This window comes from Halichoeres trimaculatus, unplaced genomic scaffold, assembly GCF_033239565.1.
Source record: "Halichoeres trimaculatus isolate MK-OKI-2021-1 unplaced genomic scaffold, fHalTri1.1 fHalTri1_scaffold_5, whole genome shotgun sequence".
NCBI classification, from domain to species: Eukaryota; Metazoa; Chordata; class Actinopteri; order Labriformes; family Labridae; genus Halichoeres; species Halichoeres trimaculatus.
Genome location: NW_027437183.1, coordinates 39,121,311 through 39,138,387, shown reverse-complemented (window position 1 = coordinate 39,138,387; position 17,077 = coordinate 39,121,311). Strand labels below are relative to the sequence as shown.

Sequence of the window (17,077 nt, the reverse complement as noted above, 5' to 3'; positions counted from 1 at the left end):
AGATATATAAAACATTCTTTTAAAGGTAGGGTAGGTCAGATTGCGCGAGCTGCAGCCCTCAGGTAGATTTTTCAAATGATGAGCAACCCCACCAGGCTTCCTCCGAAACCATGCCTCCTGAAGCTACGGAGCCCCTTTGGTGCCACAGAGAACAAAAATATAAAATGGGCGCACGAGATACTAAAACGTGCGCATGATATGTTCAAACGTGCGAAATACTTATTCGTGCACACGTTTCAGTATCTTGTGCGCAGGAAATAATGTTATTTACCACGTTTTGACTTGTCCTTGTCATTGTCCACTACAGCTTCCCGTAGTGACGTTGGATGTTTACAAATACACAAAATGGAGAGAAGAAGTGAGCTCATTAACTTGTACTTCCACCTCAGAATGTCATATAATGACATTCTTGCTGCTCTTGCCATGAGAGATGGAATAATCTTAAATCAAAGAACTTACAACAGGCTCAGCCGGTGCAAAGAGTACTCAGATTTGGGCCATAACATTGATTTCATACAGACACAATTACAGGGTCCGGGGAAGATGCATTATCAGGGTATCATTCGTTCATTCCATATCCGTTTTAGAATCCAAAATCGGAAAACGGATAACGACTTGTTATTCAATTTCACGTTTTCAAATCAAAAATCAGAAAACAAATAACGGCCTATTTTTTGCTGTTTTGATTTTGTTTTGAAATTAAAATTAGAATATGAGAGAATGGAATTATCATGGGATTTTTAATCCATGTATGGTTCGTTCTTTCGTTATTCTTATTCAAAACAAAATTTAAAAAACGAAAAAACTGACTTGTTTTGTTCTGTTTTAAAACCAAAACGGAAAAACGGAATATCACGGTTTTAAAAATGAAAAAACAAAAAAATAACAAAAGATTGTGTCAAATTGTTTGTGTGATATTTTGATATTAAATGTGAACTCTCTATATAAAAATTAGACAAATAAACTCACATTTGAGGTGTAAACAGAAATGTTCCTGAGCTTTTTTATACATAAGTAACAGATCGCTGACGATCCACTCCATCTTATCTGAGTGCATCTGCGCACTCCCGTGTGTTTCACTGAGACAGTCAGAGCACAGTCTGCTGCTGTCTGATCTGCTCTCAGATAAACCAAGAAACATCAGAGAGGAGCTGGCCCACACGGTGACATGCTTCGTGTCCTCCGATGCGCCCCGCTGTCCATTCTCCTGCTGCAGGGACAGCGGCTCTGACCGTCTCCGCTCTCCGGTCTTTCCAGCACACTTTCTGTGGTTTTGAGGATCAGTCAGACCAATCAGATGCTACACCGCGGCCACAGGGCATTTAAAGGTGAAGAGGCGCTCATTTGATTGATGAAAACAGCGCTCGGCTGTGTTACGGCTTTTCTCCTCCCCTCTGGCATTTAGGGAGGCGTGGATGCGCTCCTCTGCGCCTCTCTTGGCACTGCAGGAAACTTGCAAAGTGCGCTGGTAACACCCTGTCCGTGCGGTGAAGGCCGATGCAGGGCAGGTGTGCCTGCATTTGCGTCTGGTCTACAAATTTAGAGCCCTGATCAAAGTCATGAAACTGATCAGCCCACATCTGATTAACCAAAGTGCGTCTGTGGTGGTGTAAGTCTTAAGGCTGACGTGAAGAGGGGCGAAATAACACGAATAAACCAAAAACATGCTGCGCAATGTTGGAGGTCTCATAACACAATCTGGTGTTTTCACACCTGATGTCACAGTAAGTGAGCCAATATTGAAGTCATTAAAGCCTATATTTTATTTCTTATGATCCTAAGGCAGCTCCTTTACCAAGAAAAAAAAGAAAAAAAAACTTAATCACCTTCTCTGATGTTTCTTGATTTATATGAGAGCAGATCAGACAGCAGCAGACTGTGCACTGACTGTCTCACTGAAACACACAAGAGTGCACAGATGCGCGCGGACAAGATGGAGTGGATCGTCAGCGATCTGTTACTTATTAAAAAAAAAGCCCAGGAACATGTCTGTGTAAAAGTTCAGTGTCAGTTATTTGTCTAATTTTTATATAGAGATGTTCACATTTAATATCAAAATATCACACAAACAATTTGACACAATCTTTTTTTTTTTTTTAAACCATGTTATTCCGTTTTGATTCTAAAACAGAAAAACAAAAAAACAAGTCAGTTTTTTCATTTTTTAAATTTTGTTTTGAATCAGAATAACGAAAGAACGAACCATACTCAGATTAAAAATCCCATGATAATTCCATTCTCTCATATTCTGATTTTAATTTCAAAACAAGATCAAAACAGCAAAGAAAAGGCCGTTATTTGTTTTCTGATTTTTGATTTGAAAACGAGAAATTGAATAACAAGTGGTTATCCGTTTTTTGATTTTGGATTCTAAAACGGATATGGAATGAACAAATGATACCCTGATAATGCATGGATATCGGTGGGCGTTCACTAAGTGCCAAGAAAATGGTCTAAAAGTCAACAAGGAAGAAGTCAGACTCATACTGGCCGAACTGGATCCAGAGGTGTCAGACAGCGACGGAGACTGTACAGAAGACAGTACTTCTCAAAGGCTACGTTCACACTGCAGTCAAAACTGTACGTTTGTATTATAATATCTAACAAATTTAGTTTATTAACACTGCGCCGACTTTTTGAATGGATTCATCAGGCTAAAATAACAGTTTACAGGACGCAGAGACACCAATGATCCACTGCTGTCCATCTCATCCATGCGTATTTGCGCGCTGCTGTACTTTCCTACGACTTAGCGTCAGTCAGAGATCCGTCTGCTTCTGTCTGATCTGCCCCCAGACGAACTACAAACATCAGAACAGATGACAAAACTAAGTTTTTCCTCTTTGTTCACCTGTTCAGCGCACTACGGCTCTGAGATGTAGCAGGGTCAACGGGAGAGACCCCGGTACGGGAGAGAGCGTCCGCCTTGAGGTTTATAAGAAATCAAATATAGCCATAATTACTTTAATAAGAGCTCACTCAAGGTGAGCTGCTGTAACATCAGGTTTGCGTTATGGAAACAAACTTTCCAGCATTGTGAAGCACAGTTTTGCTCTGTCTTTGTTGCTCCTCATCACACCGTGCTGTGCGTGATGTTATTAATGTTAAATTGAGCATGCATGTCACTTCCAAAGCATGAGCTGTTCACATCACAGTCTGCAGTCAGGTCACATTACAGGTGCTATCTGAACAGCTAAACACAAAAATCGAATTTGAGCAATAAGTCGGAATTTAGCATTAAGGGCTGCAGTCTGAACGTTGCCATAGGGACCTAATCAGATCTGGCACATCGACTCTTATGACAAACTGAAACCTTTTGGTGTGTGTATTAATGGGTGCATCGACAGCTTCTCTCGTAAAATAATTTGGCTGAATGCCTACAAAACAAGCAGTGACCTGAGAGTGATAGGAGGCTATTTTGTCGAAGCCTTAGAGACACTGGGTAAATGTCCCAAACTTGTGCGCACTAACCGTGGCAGAGGAAAACGGCCTTGTGCGAGACCTGCAGATATCTTTACGCACAACTCATGGAGACGATTTGTCCGGAGAGAGAAGCTACTTAGCTGGGGCAAGTACAGCGAACCAACGCATCAAGGGTTGGTGGGTCATCCTCCGCAAAGAGGGTGTCGAATATTGGATCCAGCTTCTTGGGGACTAATGGGACGAAGGTAGCTTTGATGGAGGGTTACTGGACAAGGCCATACTTCAGCTGTGCGTCATGGGATTAATTTAGGTATGATGGGTTCAGGTATGTGTGTTAATGTGGTCCCACATGAATTATTACCGATGGCAGTCCAATGATTATTTATTTAATTGAATGTAAACTGTATCACAGAGTGAAGATACACATTGCAAGTAACGCCTTGCTCACGTTGGCTCCGGTACGGTTGCAGTCCGGATACAGTGCGGGTTTTCCGCAAGCTGCCACTTACATCAGCTCCAGATAGAGGCTGCAGCTGGCTCCGGTGCCGGGTATGGAAAAGGCACTCGCGAGAGGAGGAGCTCATGTGGGTTCACGTTCTTGTCTGGACTTTCGCGAGAGCTTTATTCCTCTAATGTTTATTATTTTTAATAACGTTACTTTTTTCTTTTCTAGAATTATTCTTATAATAGTATGGGATGTGTCATATAAAATGGGATGACTTTCCACTTCAAGGATGAGTCTCTCGTCGTCCCTTGTTCTCAAAATGCGACTTTGTGTCACAGGATGTGATGTAATGTTTACATTTACTACTAGCACGTCTGTGCTGTCAAAGAAGAGTCAAGTTACATTAGTTTGTTCACTGATTTTTTTTAAAAAAAACAACGGATCTTTATGCCACCCTGAAATTCACTTCCTGTATAGCTCGTCATGTTTCTTTCAGCTCGACGCAGACCCTCTCTGGCATCTGGAAAAGATAGACTTCTTGCATATTCTTTCCGTTGTGCCGTACGGCTCCCGCAACCAGACTTGCACCACACGGGGCTAATGTGAGCATACAACAGTGATTTTAATGATACGGATTACATGCGGAAGCCACACCGGATTCAGCGTGAGCCTGGGGTAAACGTTCTGCTGGCAAGTATAGGTATGCATGCAGGCTGTACTAAAAGTAGAAGACGGAAAAGTACCCACTGACAATGTTTACATGCAGAAAATATTCTGTTTTTTCCATTATTCTGAAAAAGACAATGGGCCAGAATCCACAAAGAATGGATTGCTTCTCCTAATTACACCACTATTAAATAACTCACGCAATCTGCTCTGTTTTATCGCCTTATCTCCTGAAAAAATGCTCTAATCATATGCCAGTGCTCACACACCTGCAAAATTCGGCAGTTCAGCGCAGTTAATTAAATAAATAAGAAGAAGACTGCCACTGGTAATAATTCATGTGGGACCACATTAACACACATACCTAAACCCATCATACCTAAATTAATCCCATGACGCACAGCTGAAGTATGGCCTTGTCCAGTAACCCTCCATCAAAGCTACCTTCGTCCCGCAAGTCCCCAAGAAGCTGGATCCTTAAAGCTGTTATATATATATATATATATATATATATATATATATATATATATATATATATAACAGCTTAGTTAAGTATTTCGTGCAGCTTAGTTAAGTATTTCGTGCGCACGTTTTAATATAATGGGCGCAAGTTATAGTATCTCGTGCGCACAATTTATATTTTTTTGTTCTCTGTGGCAACCTTAGGGGCTCCGTATGAACCACATGAATGCGCGAAAGCAGACGACAGCTGGAGGATGAGTAAAGGTAGAGTAAAGTTGTCTAACTTGCTACATCTTTTGCAGTTATTTTTCATCAAAGAAAAGGAAGCATGTCTCATTGTCATGTAAGTAAATTCACTTTACCACATCAGCAGTAAATTAGGATTTTTACTGCACTGAGCGGTTATGCCAGCACGTACGTTGTTTTTTTCTGATTGGTAGACAAGGAATGACAGATTTGTTATTGCCTGGCTAACAACTCCTGCTATCCAGAGAGCTGGAAACAACAGTCAGAAGTAAAAAGTTATCATTGTATTTCATTATGTGAAGCTACTGAATGACTACGGAGCATACAAATGTATTTTGGTACACGGCAGGGCAGAGAAAGACCTCCAGCCAGTCCAGAATCTGCAAGCCCGAAGGATTTCTGATGAACGGGTATAGCCTCAAACTACTTCTGATATATTCCATCTGTTATATCTTCAGCAACATTACCTCCATTGCTAATATTCACAGTAAGTAATGTAGTATAGCTAACAAACCAGTGTATTCTAGTGTTTTTATTTTGATCAATCAAATAAAAACACTGTAAAGATGATGGTTGGTGATTTCTCTATAAATGCTAATAGTTCATGTACTATACAACAATAAAGATTTTTCATTTGTGTGTATTTTGTTGTTTTAGCTGACGGTGTTATTTATGTTCTTTCAATAAATATTTAAAACGTACAATAGTTTTCTTTTTCATTTCAAAAGGATCTAATCAGTTTGAAGTAGTAAATAGCATTGAACAAAAAGGATAACATCATGAAATTATTGTACTTCATGTTTTTATTAGAAAACAAACTTTTTTACAAAACAAAATATTCATGAAGTTCCACAATAAATTGTAGTCTTATAAAAGGAAGGTAGACTGGTCTGTTAGGGGCTTCTTTCTTCATTGTTTAACAATCTGGGGATGGCTGACATGATTGGAGAGTAGCGGTAACTTCCCAGAATCCTCTAGTCCTTAGACTCACTGTATCCCGTCAAATTCTTCATGGCTGCCTTTCTGACAATCAAAGAGCTGTAAGAGCTGCTAAAACAGCCTACTTCTCCACCCTAGTGGCAAACAATAGCCATAAGCCACAAGTCTTATTTAGCGTTCTAAACTGTCTTGTTAACCTTAGTGATGTCTCTACTCTTGTACCATCTTTTACTGTGTTTAATGACTTTTTACAGTTTTCCATCAGTAAGGTTGCTGCCATCAGGCCAGCTTGCACAAGTGACAGGCCTGCTTTAGACATTGCTCCTACTCTACGCACTACCACCTTCTACTGGTTTGAGCCTCTGACCCTCTGTCAACTTTCTGATTTTGACTAGCTGCCCCTCTGACATGCAGGTCATGTCCCTGTAGCTCTGAAACATGCAGTTGTCAAAGAAGAATCTCGATCCCTCTGACTTCTCTAACTTCAGGCCTATATCCCAGCTCCCGCTTTTATCAAAAGTCCTAGAGAAAGCAGTATATGTCCAGCTGCAGTTGTTCTTAACCAAGCATAATATTCATGAAAAGTTTCAGTCTGGCTTTAGACCCAGACACAGCACGGAAACTGCACTGCTGAGAGTTTTTAATGATTTGCTTTTAGCTGTTGACTCTGGTAGTCCTGCTGTTTTGATGCTCTTAGACCTGTCTGCTGCCTTTGGCACCGTTGACCATGGTATTCTTCTTCAGCGTCTTGAGCATTATGTAGGCATCACAGGCTCTGCCTTCTGCTGGTTTAGGTCCTACCTGGCAGAGCGGACATTCTCTGTTCAGTTAGGCCACACCTCCTCAGATGTGGCTCCACTGACCTGTGGAGTCCCTCAAGGATTCATCCTAGGTCCTATTCTTTACCTTCTGTACATGTTGCCACTTGGGGATGTCTTTCAGAAGCATAAAATCTCTTTTCACTGTTTTGCTGATGTTCAAATATACATGCCGCTAAGATCGCTAGGACAGGACAGTGTTCAGGCTTTTCTCGATTGCCTCAGTGATGTGAAGGCTTGGATGAGGGAAAATTTTCTTAAACTCAATGAATCCAAGACAGAGATCATTTTCTTTAGAGGACACACCCCCACAATGGCCTGCTTTGCAGAAAATCTGGGCCCCTTGCGTTCTAACATTCAGACTAATGTTCGGAGCCTTGGTGTCATCCGACATAACCATTTTAACTTTGACAAGCAGATCAGTGCCGTTGTTAAAGCAAGCTTCTTCCAACTCCGTCTGTTAGCTAAGGCTAAGGCCTACTTTTCACAGGCAGATCTTGAGAAGACTATCCATGCCTTTGTTACATGTAGACTTGACTACTGTAACTCCTTATACATTGGCATGGATAAGTCATTAATTAACCGCCTTCAGCTCTTTCAGAACGCTGCTGCTCGTCTCCTTTCTGGAAAGAAAAAGCGCGACCACATTACACCAGTCTTGGCGTCCCTCCACTGGCTCCCAGTCCGTTTTCGCATTGATTTTAAAATTATTTTTATCGCTTTTAAAGCCCTCAATGGTCTTGCCCCTCTCTACCTGTCTGAAATGCTACATCTATACTCCCCAACCAGAGCCCTTAGATCTTCTGACCAGCAGCTGTTGGAGGTTCCCAAAACCAGACTCAAGTCGAGAGGTGACAGGGCCTTTGCAGCTGCTGCCCCTAGACTGTGGAAAAGTCTCCTCATCCATATAAGAGCCTCCCCGACCATAGAGATTTTTAAATCTTCCTTGAAGGCCCACTTTTTCTCCCTGGCGTTTCATCAATGAGCTCTTATAAAACACAGGCACCTTAGTCTTTAGTTTTTAAATTTTCACTGTTTTATTACAATGTTGTTGTTTTTTATCTTTTTATTGTTTCTATTGTTATATTTACTTATTTCTTTGTATTTGTGTACAGCACTTTGATCGACTGCTGTCTTCTTGAAGGTGCTCTACAAATAAAGCTGACTTGACTTGACTTGACTAGGCAGGGGTTGTCCTGTAATAAAAACCAACATTCTTAAATCAATGCCAAATTTTAAGACATCAAAACTGACTCCAAGAGTGCCAACTCTGTTTACTTTCAGAGCAAAGAACTATTTTGCATTACCTGGACAGTGTACAACCTCTACCTCAGATACTTATGGCATTTACTCAGTTCATCATAAGTCTTTATTTCACAGCATTTTTCTTCTGACATTTTCCCTTTTAAAAATTACAACAAAATCATCACTAGTTTGGAGTGTCAAAAACTGCTCCACCAGATAAATGCAGGCCAATAAAAAAGGACTATTGATGCTGTATAATTTTCTGTCAATGTAACCATAACTCATTCAGTAATGTCATGTGCTGACTCACCTAGCCTTCTGCTGAGTTGTGTCTGTAAAAGCTTCTGTGTTTGGGGGAGGAACACCTGAGAGAACCCCATGCTGACGGGGATCGTTGGGTCTCCTGGTTCTTCTTTTTGGCAGCCCCCCTGTAGCTGACAGCTTTCTTTGTAGAAGGCTGTTGCTGTCCTCAAAGGGCTCTAATTTTGTGGCGCAGCGCAGGGGGCTCAAGCCTGGCACACCCCGCGCAGTGTTGGTTTTGTGTGGCGCTCCGCCCTGCGCTGCCAATTTGACAATTTGGTAGACCGTCTGCGCAGAGATGGGTGTGACAGCGCGCCAGGGGGAGTTGACGGCGCACCAGGGGGATGTGTCAGCAGATTCATGTTGGCACAGTGACAATTTCGTGCCAAAAACAGCGCAGAAAGTGTGCTGAAAGCTACCCAGCTCCAACCTGGTCTATTCTCGGCGCAAAGCGGAGCGCACCCTCCGCAGCTGTAATTTGGTGACAGGCATGCATGTGCGTTCACATCAACAAAGCCTCAGAGGCAGGTTTCCAGAGTGTCAGGCACATTTTATTGCAATGAGCAGTCACTATTTAATGTAACCGTCTGAACCAGCATATACATTTATATCTATATTAACTGTCCCGTCACATCTGATGTCAGATTAAAGCCGTTTGTCATAATGGAAAGTTAACCTGACGGCAGCTGGAAGTTTGATGCACATCTTACAATTAAACAATAAACAGCCTTAACATCTGATACTGAGTATATATCTGGTTCTCTCATTTCATTTAATTCAAAGAAAAGAGGGAGAGAAAAGACGAAGAAAAAAGAGACAAAATAAATGTTTGTCACTCAGGATTTACCTGTGATTTCCCATATTTCTCTGTTTTAGTCTTTATTTTTAACCTGATCTAAAAAGATGGAGTACATTATTGTAAGGAGGATGAGGTGGAGACACTGGGAGAGTATATCACCAAAGGTTCTGCTATTTGGTGATGACAAACCAGGAGTGCAGGTGGATCAAAAGTATTCTGAATGGATATGCCAGCTGTGTAACTGTCTCTTCATTTTTTTCTCCTATTAATGCCAAAGGAACAGATTAAATCTGTCCCGGGACAGCGGCTCTGACTGTCTCCGCTACCGGGTCTTTCCAGCACACTTTCAGTGGTGGCGGGGATCAGTCAGACCAATCAGACGCTACACCTCGGCCGCAGGGCATTTAAAGGTGAAGAGAGGCGCTCATTTGATTGGTGGAAACAGCGCTCAGCTGTGTTAAAACCCACTCACGGCTGTTCTCCTCCCTCTCTGTCATTTGCGCGGAGGGAGGCGTGGACGCATTCTTCCGCGCCTCTCTCCGCGCCTTGACTGCGCCTCTCTTGGCACTGCAGGAAACTTACAAAGTGTGCCGGTCACGCCCTCTCCGCGTGGCGAAGGCCGGCGCAGGGCAGGTGCGCCTGCACTTGCGCCTGGTCTATGAAATTAGAGCCCATAGTCTGTGTCAACCTCCTTAGTCTCATCTTCCTCCAAAGAGGACACAGATTGCGTTTCCATGCCAGGTTGCCGTGTTTCATTGCGTCAGACAAGTCTAGAGACAAATGAACACACTTTGTGAGTACAACTCACCAGAAAAGTTATTTTTAAAGACAAAAACAGAAGATTATAAAAAATTATGATCTTTGCAGTTCACACATAAACTCACACTGCATTACAGATGTCATTGAAGTCATGTGCATTGATGTCTTCTTCATCCAGCCCCAGTAAGGACAAACTGCAAAGAAAAAAACAAACAAAAGATGTATGACATGACACAAATAAAGAGCAAGAATAAAGAGTGTTTATATTTTTAACATGAGGAACATTTGATCACAGTATAAACTTTAAAAACCTTTCATCCAGCTGTTGAACAGCTGCCTCTGGAGCACTGCTGCTGTCCAACTCCACTATTCCTGCTGGAGAGAAATCATCATCTCTGTAAAATCGACAAGTAGCATAAGACAAACTTTTTAAATTCCTTCCATGACCACTCTGCAAATAACAGTTCATCTACAATACTTTATGCTGCTATCACACACTAAGGTGTGGTTAATACCTACAGTTATGCGTAATATACCCATATATCTCCATCATATCTTCATTCCTACCTCATATTTTCTTAGTGAATATGTAGTTGATGTCCTTTACTTGTACTTCTCATTTGTTCCCCATTGTGATTTGATGATATCTGCAATACTTACTATCATCTCCTCAAACATTGATCGCAAATGGCGGCTAAAACATGACTAATATCACGAGTACAGGAAGCATGTCTGGTTGAAAAAAAAAGCTAATTTCTTAGGTTCTACATCAGAAGAAAAAGATCTCTGTGTGAATGTGCTCTATCTCCCTTTTTTAAACTTTGCCCACAGATTACCAACAATTTGATACTCTGTATATGACTCAGTTTATACAGCATAACATTACTGTACCTCACTGCAAACAATCGCCGAGTGGTCAGGTCATCTTCTTGTCACTGAGCTTTATCTGAGGCTAAAACTCACAGGTCAGGAGGAGACCCCAAACAGACGTTTGATACAGCTGGGGGTAGCGGCCTCGCCTTTCCGTGTTTCGGCAGTGGTGAGGTCGATGTATCTCTCATAGCTATGAAAACACGCAGAAGACAATGTAAAGACTGTCTGTTGTTATCATGTGCTTCATGCTGAGGTGTTTTTTTTTTCTTGAGCTCAAACTACGGCCCCTCTGGGACATAGCCTGGAATTGACCTTTTTTTCCCCTCTCCGCACCCAATGATGTCATTTCTTATCTATTGCAAAGGGGTGCTAGGTAGCTGACGAGCTCCTAGGTTGATCTCATTTATGTTTCCCCATGTTTGTTTTCTTATGTGTCTTGAAAGGGATGTATCTGAAATGAAATTTCCCCTCAGAGATCAATAAAGGTATTCTGATTCTGATTACAGGCTATTAGATAACCTAGCCACTAGCATTAGCCGTTTGTATCGCTGGCTACCTGATGTATGAATGAAACAAGACAATGAAGTCAGATCACAAGATTACCTGTCCAGCAGAAACTCGGCAACATTGGTGTCACTCTTGAATCCCTTCAAGTCCTTCGGCTCTCGCCATCGTGAAAATGCAGCTCCAATATTTACACTCTTCCTCCTCTTGCCCTGCATAGCAGAACTTGAGGAAAGAAGTGGCTCGATGAACTCTGGCTGCTTTTCCTCTGCCATTGTTGAATAGTGTCCAGCTGTTGCGTTCAACTCTCCCAGAGAGGACTCAGGGTCACGCGCAGGGCACAGCGTCACACCTCTTCCGGGTTCTCGACCAATCATTTATTTTGGAACAAAATGCATGATTGAGCGTACTTATTGCTGCCCAGCTGCTGATACAGACCACAGACATGTCCCATTACAATGTCAGTACACTTTTTGTTCGACTTGCTACTAGTGTATAGATGACTTTTTGACAGTCGTTCACAAAAAATGCATTAAAAAATATGACCTTCCCTACCTTTAAATCTTGTAAAAAGTGAAATTATTAAAAGCAAGGGGCCATAGGATGCTTATTGTCTCGATATTTCTCAAATTTCCCTGCTTTTTGATGCTTTTTGTTTTCATAAATGCAGTACTAGATGCAACTAGAAAAGCAATTTCTGAAGAAATTGCACTGTGAATTCAGAAAGCTAGAGCAGCTTGCACTGAACCGCCAATGCAGAATGCTGAAGATAAATGACTGAAGATATGTGTAAAAAAGTTTGAACAAAGTCTTGAAAAGCTTGCGCTGAGCTGCTGGATGCAGAATGCAGAGCCTGTTTTGAACCCTTGGATGAAAGAAAATAAATGGATGAATCAAAGAGAAGAGTTAAAGAATTAAAGGAACTTCAGCCACTCTGTAAATTCCCCTCTCCTGAGCGCTTCTGAGAACAAGCCAATTCTGTGGGCGTAGATCTAAATGATAACATGCTACACAGTCCATGCCTCCTTTGCAACTTTTTTGGACGAGGGTGTGGCTTTCGCTCCGGTAACATGCTGCAGTGTTTACACAGAGAGCGTAGATATGGTTCATAGAAGCACTGTTGTTCAGTCATACCAGTTTGATCCAGAGTCTGACCCAGAAGGAGAGGCGCCTGAAGAAATCCAAACTCTACGGCTGCAGCAGGACGTTTCTGAGTGGCTAGTAACAAATATTATGTGTCTCGATATGCTGCTGCAGTTACCATCAGGTAAATAAAGCTAACGTTAGCAGCTTGGTGCTAACCAGAGTATATGACCATACTGAGCAGAAAGAACTGCATGCAGCCTGGACTGTTAGTTTTTCAAGACAGTACCATGAGGGACATCTATCAAGCAAACCAAACTGCAGCAGAAACACACACACATTAGTGGTAACTGTGATCTTAGTGTCCATAGTAACAGCTGAGAGTGCGTTTGCTACCCTGTAGCACAACATTAGCTCCGCTGGGGGCTACCCCGACAAGTTGTCACATCCGTCCAAACAAAAGATAACATTATGTATATAAAGCTAGCTTCACGTGAAATATATGTCCAAATATCTTCTCTCTAATGTCCCTGATATTATTTACTCATGTGTGATAACGTAGTGTAAGGAAACTAAGTTACAAACCATAACTAATGTTAGCTGCCATGCTAAAACCACATTTATCAGGCTATCACGCTACGTAGAGCATACAGTAAAGCAACATAAATTCGTAAAATGTACAGCTCCCACGTATGTAGCTGGGTCACGGACAGTTGGTACAGATCCATGCTTCAGCTTCAGGCTCTTGGCGAATCCTGCTTTGTACTGGCACTCGTTGAGAAAGCAGTCTGAAGTGAAATGGTGAGCACACACATACAACATTTTAGGAGTTGTTGTGGGTGCATCTCCATCAAAAATAAAATTAATCCACTGTGTCTTCAAAACCTCATGAGACGGAGTTAAAAAAGACTTCTGTGCTCTTTTGTGCAGCCAACAACAGAGCAACCTCTGTGCTTCACTTGTAGGGGCCTCTCAATCGGAAGGTCGGGGGTCTGATTCCAGTTCCTGCAGTCACACGTCGAACCCCGAATTGCTCCCACTGTTGGTCAGTGGTGTGTGGATGGGTGTGAATGGGTTACATAAAAACTGATGGTTTCCAATAGGAAATCCACACATTGAGAATGTGCCGTGACTGGGTGAATGAAGACTACATCAGTGTAAAGCATTTGAGTGGTCTGAGAGACTAGAGAAGCACTAAATAAGTACTGGTCCATTTATCTTCGCCATGTTTATTGTACCGAAGCAACTGAGCAGCCAAGGTGAAAAACACGCTGCACAACCTGGAGGAGTTACTTTTTTAGATCATGATGATCATGACAGGCAGATCTCAACTCTGCGTGTTTGAGCACATGCCTTGACAGCAAGCTTTGTCTGGAGCAAGCAAGAGAAGGAGACAATAGAATTTTCTCATTTCGGGGGTGTTTGTAGACAGGCTGGGGATGTACTGTAACGAAACCAGTCAAAAGTGATTTTTGCATAATATGGAACCTTTAAAGTGTTATACCTTTTGTCCCGTGTTTGATTTTAATCATTGTAAGCCTGTCAGCTGAGGCTCATCTGAAGCCAGATGTTGCCATGGGGATCATTGTTTACCAAATGTCATCAGGGAGCTGTTTGAGACTGTTGATTCCCGAGACTGCACCAATGAAATCATAGTCTTAAACTGCCTGCATTTGTAACAAAACCATTGGTGGGATCAGAAAAATGACTGGACTGTGAGAGTCCTGGGACCCTGAGGAAGCTGTCCATGGTAGTTTCATATTTGTAGACCCAAAAATGTGGCCATGATGGCAATAGACGGATGAGTGATCCTCCACTGATCTCTGAGAAGACCCCTCAGAGCTAACATTGGAGTAGATAGAATGATTTTTTCACTCTTCCTGACAGTTTGACATTTCGTGATTAAGTGCTCCATCCTTTTGCTTTAAAGCCACTTTGTCACAAGCAGGACAAGATTACCTACATTTCATTACTCAAATGTGTTGATAGCTCAAAATATGTGGCCATGGGGGCAGTTTTCCAAGAAAGCTTTCAGGTTTTGTTTCCCCCTCTCCCCACTCAGTAGTTTGAATCTCTCACTCTAAGCTGAAACATTCCGTCCAATACACACCAATGTTAAATGGCTCGAAAGAGTTGAAATGCATCATGACCTTTGAAGGGTGAAGAGGGGGTAAATGTGAAGAAAGTATGAATGCTTGGAAGAACTTGAAACCCAATGAATGAAGCCAAAAGATGGCTGAATATTTTGAAATTTATATGAAGTTTCTAGCTGAATGTATGACCGAATGTGAAGGGTTTGAAGCAGAAGAATGTGATGGGTTTGAAGCAGAAGAAGGTCCTGAAGGGAGAAAATTTTGAAAATTTCCCATTCATCATTATAGGATGGAAATTGCAAAAAAAACATGAAATATCTCCGAAAGTATTAGTGAAACAGATGTGAAAAGTCATAGTGCAAGGGTTCCGAGTGAGCTGAACATTTTGAAGTTCAAACAGTGAAAATAGGATGAAACTTGTAGGAGTAGCGAAGCAAAAAAATGGTTGGAAGAAGAAGAAAGTATAAAGAATTTTGACACAGCAGAACTTTTCTGTGACTGCAATGCTGCATTCACAGCAATAATTCAGCTAATCAAAGTGGAGTTATGGTAAACAGACGGTACCAGTACTTATATAGCCCTTTTCTAGTCTCTCGGACCACTCAAAGCGCTTTACACTGCCAGTCTAATTTACCCATCAACACAACATTCACACACTGATGGTAGATATTTTCCTATTGAAAACCATCAGTGTTATGTAACACATTCACACCCTTCCTAACACCCTTGACCAACAGTGGGAGCAGTTCGGGGTTCAGTGTATTGCTCGAGGACACTTCGGCATGTGACTGCAGGAGCTGGAATCCAAACCCCAACCTAGAGAAGCGACTACTCTACCACTGAGCCATAGCCGAATGATCCTGATCCCAAATGATTCTGAGTTACAGCAGAATGATCCTTACTACAAGTCAACTAAAAAGAAAACCCTCCATCTGTTGGTACTGAGGCTCTGGTTTTAGTCTCTGGCCTCAAATAAAAGAGCTATTGACACATCACAAGGGCTGTGCTTCATTTTTACCATGGTCTTTAAATGCATCTGCAGCGACGGACACACTGGGCAGACAGTTTACAGTCTCATCATCATCCTGTCTCAAGTTTTTATTGTCAGTGATTTAATCTCATCATCGTCCCGTCTGCATCATGGAGAAATGGGTGATGATAAATATTTATTGTCATTAAAGTTTATTAACCGAATTGAAACTGCTCATCTGAACATACTGGGCACCAGACCACAGCAGAAGATGAGGACCACATCAGTGTACTAAAGTGCCCTCTTGGCTGTAGAAAGAAAACACACCTGGCCCCTTGGTTGGAAGCCAAAACGTGTGCTGGAGTGTCCTTCAAAACGTTTGAAACTTTGTGTGGTCTTCAGTGATGAGTTTGCACTGTTGGGGCTTTTTTGGTGTTATTTAACTCAGTTGTACTCATGTGAAGTAACTGTACCATTTTTTATTTGGTGCTCTTTACTCCTGCCTTCTGCTAAGAGCTGAATAAGACATCGACATAGCACCTTGATCGTAGATTTGGCGGTCTGTATTGTCTGATGATAGTTTGCTAATGAAAAATATATGAATATTACAATCTTGTCCAAAGTGTGATCATTACAGGGCAGTACGGGAGACAGTGAAGCTGTCTGTGAATATCCAGGGGTGTTCCAATTAACAAACTGAAAAGTCACTCTGATATCAGAAACAGGGAGAGAACCACGGCGGGCTCTGGTCTGGGTCTCTAGGTGGTGTGGGATGAGTCAGGTGTCCGGATTAAAATAGTTTAGGAAATAATGAGGCTGCTCGTCTTCCTGAGCTTGTAATGAAATTCTAATAGAACCATTTTTCTCCTTCCCCTTTGTGTCCACGTCCACTTGACATTTGGGCCTAATTTAAAGTTACATAGGGTTTAATTTACTTCATGCCAAGACCTTGGCTCTGTGTCTAAAATAGACCAGGTCCTCAAATTATGTTCTATCTGTCTGTTCTCACAGCTTGTCCTGTGGTTTTTACAGCACAAATGTACCCCATTACTCCAAAATAAACCCTGGACTGTTCTGAACTGTCCTGGCGAGTGCTTTGAGGACTCTGACCTGTGGTTAGAAACAGCCTGCTCAGACACTGCCTTCAGTTTTAGACCTGGCTACTTTACCTCTGCTCTCTGTCTTTTGTACCAACTGCCCCCCCAGGGTCTCCCTTCGCCCGGGCCAGCGTGAAAAGCAAGAGCGAGAACTTATCGTACTTCAGAAGGAAAGAGAAGAGGGTCCGCTTCACCATCCGGCGGCTGGTCAAATCTCAGAGCTTCTACTGGACCGTTCTGTGTCTGGTGGGCCTTAACACACTGTGTGTGGCCATCGTTCACTATGACCAGCCTGAGTGGCTCACGTTCGCCCTGTGTGAGTACATTTGGCCAGTTCATACTGGCCGACTGCCGC

The 17,077-nt window shown here is 42.2% G+C and overlaps 1 protein-coding gene across 1 annotated transcript in view; it reads left to right on the top strand.

Moving 5' to 3' along the window:
* cacna1ba (calcium channel, voltage-dependent, N type, alpha 1B subunit, a) overlaps positions 1–17,077 on the top strand; it is a 387,106-nt gene that overhangs the window by 186,330 nt on the left and 183,699 nt on the right. The window contains exon 11 of the mRNA XM_074671044.1: positions 16,821–17,038. Within this exon, the coding sequence (XP_074527145.1) occupies positions 16,821–17,038 (218 nt within the window). The remainder of the gene's footprint in view (positions 1–16,820; positions 17,039–17,077) is intronic.